The sequence below is a fragment of the Montipora capricornis genome, chromosome 5 (assembly GCF_036669925.1).
Source record: "Montipora capricornis isolate CH-2021 chromosome 5, ASM3666992v2, whole genome shotgun sequence".
Taxonomy (NCBI): Eukaryota; Metazoa; Cnidaria; class Anthozoa; order Scleractinia; family Acroporidae; genus Montipora; species Montipora capricornis.
In genome coordinates, this window is record NC_090887.1 from 30,241,093 (window position 1) to 30,248,592 (window position 7,500).

The following is a 7,500-nucleotide window of genomic DNA, read 5'->3' on the forward strand; positions in this document are numbered from 1 at the left end:
AACTGCTCCATAATATCGGATGGTAATCCATGGAACGATGACCGTATGAATCGAAAAATAGACAACGTTCTCTTTCGGGCATTTTTACCACAGCAACCCAGTGTTGGCCCGGTCAGAGTGGTACAGGAAGTTGCCAGCAAATTCTATTCGGACGTCAAGGGATCGAATCCAAGTCTTCGATAAAAAACAACATTTAAAACAATTTTGCGGAAACAGCCAAACGAGAATGTTGCATGACGACCATAGTGGAACTGTATTGCGTGCAAAGTTTTTACAAACTAAACATTAAAATGTGGTTTTAAAATGTGGAGCTCAGCGAGTCTCCAATGTCTCTAGGAGTAAGCGTACATTCTCCACAAAAACTCCAATTTAAGTCGGAAATTCTCCTAATTTCGAAAAACAAACTAAGAAGTCCTTTTCGCACCTTCAGTATGTTCCTTATTTTTTTGACTGATTGCCACAATAAATGAAGGAAAGGTGCCGAACATTCTTTGTGCAAGAGAATAACGAGACACCCCGACCCTGGCCCCACGTTTTGGCTACTACCATATTTGTTAAACAACTTTTTCCCGCTGTCAAGAAAACAGAAACATTTCTCTCCAACGTCCCCGCAAAACTGCAATGTGGACAGCAAGGACTTACTGTATTTTGTTGTGCTGTTTCATTTGCACTTAATATTAGGCACTCTTTCCCTTTCTTTGAAGCTAACACGCAACTGGGACTAACCATGGCTAATAACTCGGCTTTTTTAATAATCAACACTGAGCTTCCATGCTTAAAATTAGGATTTCCTTTGTTCAAATACATGATTGTACACCATGGTGTAAAATGTAAAAGATGAAATGTGACCACCACGGGAAAACCAACAAAAAGGTGATGACACGGGCACGCGTGCATGACACGGCACGCTGAACGTTACACACAACATTCTATATGCGCATATTTAATGAGTAGCACAATAGATGTCAGGGTGGCTTTTGTTGTGCACACTGAGACACTCCAAACGTTTTGTTTAGCATGGCGTGTTGCGGGTCAGATGCGTGCCAAAACAGGCACCGTAAAATTGCAAAAGTAATGCAAACGAAATTCGTCCTTCGTTCTCGCGAATTTTCCACGAAAAGTCATCTAATTTTCGAAGGATTTTTCGTATGGTTTGAAGCGAAAAATTCACGATCTTTCTCGAAAATTCGAGATAGTGAAATTCGAAGTAGCAAATTTTCGAGGTAACCAAACGAAAATTCGAGATAACAAAATTCGAAGCAGCGAATTTTTGTGACCTTGCTATTTTCTCCCAACTAGCCGTCAATATAATGTGGTATTGCCGTCTCAAAATCGCAATTTGTTTTTAATAATGTAATGACAACTATATTATAATTTCAATTCAATGGAAGGAACAAAATGATTAAATGCTGTATCTGTTTTTTGATCACACTGACTTCCTCTATTTGTTAGGATTACGATGAAATAACAATAGGATACCCCAGCATTTTTGAGCTCATGCATGACCTGAAAGGAATGGGTGAAAACAATGCTTCGTGGAACAGGAAGACTTTACTGCACAGGGATACCATTACTGCTGCATCCTCAATGGTACTTGTCAATTATTATTATTATTATTATTATTATTATTATTATTATTATTATTATTATTATTATTATTATTATTATTATTATTATTATTATTATACCCATTCACTTATGCACCCATGCTGGGTAGATCCAGGGATTTTTGATAGGGGGTCTAAACTTTAATTCAGAAAACACAAAACGTTTTTGCAGCAGATAATTTCAACCAACCCATGATCTTTCCTTGAGGGTGTTGTATTGGTATTGCATTGATCATCATTGCTTTCAACTGACATCTTGTTATTGCCTTTCAGAGATGTATGGTTTGGAAGGAGGTGGTATTCCAGCCACCTTCTTTGTACTTTATATGATTGGATGGAAGCCTCATGAATCTCAAGTAAGATATATTCAATTACTAGTAGAGAACTGTACCCCTGGAGTGAGGCAATCTGGTGTGACATTATATTCTTAGAGGGAGGAATTTCTCCCCTCGATTGAGACATGTTGTTGTTGAGTTGGTATTTCGGCTGGGTGGAGCAGTAGGCAAATTTCCCCCCCCCCCCCCCCACCTCAAAGAATGTAATGTCACGCAAGATTGTCATGCCAGATTGCTTGGGGCACCACAACATGCTATACCACATAGAAGCCAAATTGGTTGACGTTTTTTGTTTGGGTAACAATGCTACTATAATGTAGCACTTTGTATTTTGTATGTCATGTTGAGTACTTTTGACTTTAGACAATTTCTGCTTTCAGGAACGAGCAGCCCCACGTGGTTCTGCTACAGCAAGCTTTGGCGACATATCCAGTTTAAATAAATCGAAGAAGTGAACATTTCCTTATCAGACTGTGTGTTGATCCTAAAGCAGATATCATAACAGCAGCAATACACTGCACAGCCTTACCACGACATGTAAGTGACCTGTGGTCACACTTTGCTTAAAAAGCTTTGGATGGAAGACACATTTGGGGAAGCTTATGACATAAACACGGAGGACAAATTATAAGCTATTAAATAAATCTTAGTGTCGATGTGCTTAGTGTCAAAATGAATATTGATTTTTGAAGAAGAAAGGCAGAAGTAAGGAATGGATTCCCTTTTTGTTTCAAAGGAAAAGCAATGAATTTTGCCACACATTCACAATATTATTATTTTATTTTAGTTGAGAAACGTTAGGATTTTGGCAACATAAACGTAAGAGTACAACATACTGTATACAGTGTTTTTTGTGTCTTGAACAAAAGCGATGTGATTTTACTCTATTTTTGCATTAGAGAAGCTCATGGAAAATAACTTGTATGAGCCTAAGGATTACTATCAGGAAAATTTGCATAAGTAATTCGACACAAACAAAAGGAAGAGAACATCTTTGTACAAGCTAATATAGTTAAGTTTATTTTATTCAAAGTTTTGATTACAAAAATAAAATTGTATAGTATTCTAACTCGATAGCAAACAAAAAATTCCTTGTTATGTACAGTCACACAAGTTATGAATTGTGTTGCATTGCATGTCAAAGGATGAACTTTCAACCATTGAGAGTTAAGTTTGGAAGATTTACAGTGGAACCTTGACTTACTACTCTTAAACCAGAAGAATGTATGGAAACTAGAGCAATACCTAATACAGTGAACTAAATTCCTTGCTCTTCATTAAATCAAGCTTCCAGTGAACGGCTCTCTCATTTCTTTTTTGGTTTTCTCTATTCTACTGGTTAATAATTACGTTCTAGGTCCCTGACATTTACTTCTATCTTTCTAATTTGTAGAAGAAACAATTATTAAACTAAAGCATAGCTCTATTTCAGAGTATTTGCCTATTCAACAACTGAAAAATTTACCAATCAATAAAACAAAATTAATAATGGTACAGTGTATTCACACTTTTATGTTCTACAGTGTATGTAGCAAGCATTTCTTTTGAATTTTTGGGCAAAAAAAAGTCAAAAACCCCTGTGAAACACTTGAAATCCATCACAAAAAGTCCTTACTCCACAGTGTCGTAAAGGGAACTTCCACAGAAAAAAACAAATGGATTTCAAAAAAGCTTGTTTTTGGCTTTCAAATTCCGCGGTTGCTGCCATCTTGAATAATAATTGTGACGTGTTGTGTCGTGTTCTGGAACAAGAGGGAAGCACGACACATCACAATTATTCAAGATGGCGGCGCCCCGGAAATTTGAAAGCCAAAACAAGTATTTTGAAGTTCTTTTTGTCTTTTCGGATATAAACGCTTTCATTTGAAAAATTTTAATACTGTAAACATTATGTTCTGTGATTTGAAGTTCTTTTGTTGTTTTACTGGAGGTTCCCTTTAAAAAAGTAGACCTTTGGGATGAGGCTAAAACAATTAAATATCAAAATAATCTAACCACCTAGGGAATAACTTGTGCAAGCTTGCACAGAAGCAAATGGATGTTGTGCAAATACCCACAACCTTATTCTTTTTATCATGAAAGTGCAAATTATAGCAGTTTATCACAAGTCATGAATCCATTGATTTCTCAGTACATATTGATTTCAACTTTTGAATCTATGGATGCAAGTGTGACCATTGAAATAAAAGCTATATGTACTGTGCAGCACTTTCCCATTTCCCGATACAGAGATTCCACAAAAACTCAGTGGTTCTGAGTATTGATTTTACGAAGAGTCATCCTTTTAATGAAGGCCACTGAGCAATAGTTTCCTGTAATAGCTTTTACTCTTTACCATTCACTGTGAGATTGGACTGAAATTAAACCTTGTTGCAGTCAATTTTCCAACTAATGTGCAAAAGATTTAAGATACAGCAACAAAACAGGCTCCCAGAAAAAATACTTTACAAAGTGAACTGACAGTTTGGTGATACTTTGAAGCAAAATGTTTTGCCACCAAACCTTACAGCCTAATTATCGTTGTAATGATAAAGAGGTTTTTTTAATTTTTCAAGACAACCTAGTTAACTTGTATTAATTTGTCTTCAAGAAAATTGTTGAAAATTTGCTTCATCTTCCTCAGCAATTTCAGTCAGGGTGCCTAAAAAATAGATTTTTAAAGAGCAAGGCTGTTGCCTAACAGGAGCCCGGTAGCCTGGGGCTCCCAAAGAATAGCTCTGGGCTCCTTAATTTTTCACAGCAACGCCTTTCACTTCATATGTTGGGCTCCTAAGTTCTCAGCGTTTAGCTCTGAGGGCCCCTTTAAAATTTTCTTAGGCAGCAGCCTTGAAGAGACATGATTAATGTTGATAAGTTAATAAAATGGTAGTTTCAGAATGGCCAATTTACATGAAAATTAACTACCCTAAGCCAATTCACTTCTATTTTTATTTCTAAGACCAAGAACTTACAAGCTTTGCAAATGAACCTGCCTTCACCAGTTGACCCAGGGACGGCGGAACGAATTTTGCATTGGGGGAGGAGGGGGAGCTAACAAGCAAGCATCGGAGACACTAACTTGTAGGGTGTTCTGGGGGAATTCTCCGCTAGAAAATTTTGAAATCTTGAAGCTCAGAAATGCTACTTTCAGTATTCTTGGCAAGATATCAAAAAATAAACATGGATCAACCATAAAAACTGTTTTAAAATATTTCTTTTTTGCTTGAAATTGGCCTAAGATGACAGTCAGTGTGAGAATCTCACACAAGAACAATAATAATACTTACCTTCTGGTGGCGATAAATCAACTGGCTCATTGGTGAAGTCTTCATCAAAGTTGGACACATCTGTTTCAGACTTGACCACTGGTTTAAAAGGAGGCTTTATTTGCAAAGTAATGTACACTAAATTAATGTAAATGCAATTTCTACTCCCATAAACTTAAAACTTCCTGAGATACCCCCGGTGACAAGTAAAATTATCTGGCGTTAGACAAGTAAAATCTGTTACGCCTCACTCCCAGAGATCAAGTGGTTAAACTTAATATCATTAGCACATACATGTTAAATGTAGAAGCTTTATGAAACCTAACAATGCAATTAGCAGATTTAGCACAAACTCTCTCTGTCGACAAAATCTTGCAGAATTTTTTCCAAAACAAACAAGTTAATCCAAAAGACTTGAGATTATAATGTTTCTTACCCTTTTATGAAAGATATCATCCCAATTAATTGTGTGAAAGAATTGCTGATTCATGACTTCCTTTGCATCATCAGGACTTCCACCAAGCCTGCAGCACATTACAAAAAATTACTCGATGCCAGGGACGTGTTTGGTCCCTGGGTTGTAGATGATTCTAAGAGCGTACTGCAAGGAGACAATGAGGCGTTTCCTGTAAAAAATAACAACAAAAAAGGAGAAAAGTTCAGATCAAATCTTCCTACCGGAGGGTAGTGAGACTATATTAGAGCTCTTTACCGTCCGGATATTTGTTGGTTGTAGCCAAAACGCGGGCCCGGGGTCCTTTTTTTTCCCCATTTGTTTGAATTTTTGTCGCTATTCTGCTGTACTGTTATTTTCGAATGACCGGCATCTGTACTTCATTTAGCGTGGAAATCAGTAAAAAAACAATTAAGGAACCTACCGAAGGTATGAAAGCTCTTAAGGGACATCATGGTTTTTTGTTTTCTCAAATCGTACTTCGTTTTCTTGTGTTTTAAAATCCAAGTTTCTTTTTCCGAGCACCTGACCTTGTCTTTGTGAAAAGTGGAGTTTGCTTTTCTCTTTTTCGAAATTAAGGCCCTGTTTAAAGGCAGGTAGGGTAACCCTAGCAGCCTTGAAAACACGTTGATAAAGAAGAAGAAATGTGTAAGTGCTAGCCAACTAAAGTAACCCTCTTGCTACGGTAGCCCTAGCACTTAGCCTACCCTCCCTAATTGTAAAAATGGTGTAACAGCAATTTGAGAAATTGCTGAAATTGGAAATTATGGAATAGTATGCAAGTGCTGGAGACACTGGGGTCTCGCTCGGCTCCACACTTTAAAAAATGGCACTATAATGTTTACTTCGTAAAAAAAAAAAACAACAGAATCACAGTTCTAGGATGGTCGTCACGCAGTCACGCAACATTCACATTTGCTTGTTTGTTCCCGTTGTTTTCGATCTTGTTGTCTGACATTCCTTACAAACAGTTTGTACTAAAGTCAGAGTGGTACAGGAAGTTGCCAGCCAACTCTATTCCGACGTCATGGGATCGAATCCAATTTTACGATAAAAAACACAACATTTAGAACAATTTTGTGAAAACAAGCAAATGAGAATGTTGCATGACAACCATAGTGGAACTGTATTGTGCGCAAAGTTTTTACAAACTAAACATTAAAATGTGCTTTTAAAATGTGGAGCTCAGCGAGTCTCCAGTGTCTCTAGGAGTTAGCGTATATTCCCCACAAAAACTCTAATTCAAGTCAGAAATTCTCTTAATTTGGAAAAACAAACTAAGATGTCCCTTTTGCACCTTCAGTATGTTCCTTATTTTTTTGACTGATTGCTACAATAAATGAAGGAAAGGTGCCGAACATTCTTTGTGCAAGAGAATAACGAGACACTCCGACCCTGGCCCCACGTTTTGGCTACTACCATATTTGTTAAACAACTTTTTCCCGTTGTCAAGAAGAAAACACAAACATTTCTCTTGAACGTCCCTACAAAACTGCAATGTGGACAGCAAGGACTTACTGTATTTTGTTGTGCTGTTTCATTTGCACTTAATATTACGCACTCTTTCCCTTTCTTTGAAGCTAACACGCAACTGGAACTAACCATGGCTAATAACTCGGCTTTTTTAATAATCAACACTGAGCTTCCATGCTTAAAATTAGGATTTCCTTAGTTTGTTCAAATACATGATTGTACACCACGGTTTAAAATGTAAAAGATGACACACTTACTCGATGCCAGGGATGTGTTTGGTCGTTGGGTTGTAGATGATTCTAAGAGCGTACTGCAAGAAGACAATGAGGCGTTACCTGTAAAAATTTAGAACACAAAAGGAGAAAAGTTCAGATCTAATCTTCCTA

At 37.1% G+C, this 7,500-nt stretch overlaps 1 protein-coding gene and 1 long non-coding RNA gene across 6 annotated transcripts in view; one reads left to right on the forward strand and one right to left on the reverse strand.

The window, feature by feature from the left end:
- Positions 1-3,633, forward strand: part of LOC138050062 (uncharacterized) — a 26,223-nt gene extending 22,590 nt beyond the window's left edge. Inside the window, exons 1-4 of one of the 3 annotated variants that reach the window (XR_011132556.1) lie at positions 996-1,223; positions 1,453-1,590; positions 1,881-1,963; positions 2,323-3,633. This is a non-coding gene — a long non-coding RNA (uncharacterized lncRNA). Of the gene's footprint in view, positions 1-995; positions 1,224-1,288; positions 1,316-1,452; positions 1,591-1,880; positions 1,964-2,322 lie in introns of those variants that run through there. The other 2 variants (XR_011132554.1, XR_011132555.1) reach the window with 2 other exon arrangements.
- Positions 2,854-7,500, reverse strand: part of LOC138050059 (lactadherin-like) — a 16,893-nt gene continuing 12,246 nt past the window's right edge. The window contains exons 4-7 of one of the 3 annotated variants that reach the window (XR_011132552.1): positions 7,372-7,449; positions 5,624-5,813; positions 5,209-5,286; positions 2,936-4,583 (exon numbers count right to left, since the gene is read on the reverse strand). Coding sequence is in view for 1 of the 3 variants with exons in the window: in XM_068896552.1 (XP_068752653.1) it covers positions 7,414-7,449 (36 nt within the window). In the remaining 2 variants the exon portion in view is untranslated. Of the gene's footprint in view, positions 2,882-2,935; positions 4,584-5,208; positions 5,303-5,623; positions 5,814-7,371; positions 7,450-7,500 lie in introns of those variants that run through there. The other 2 variants (XR_011132551.1, XM_068896552.1) reach the window with 2 other exon arrangements.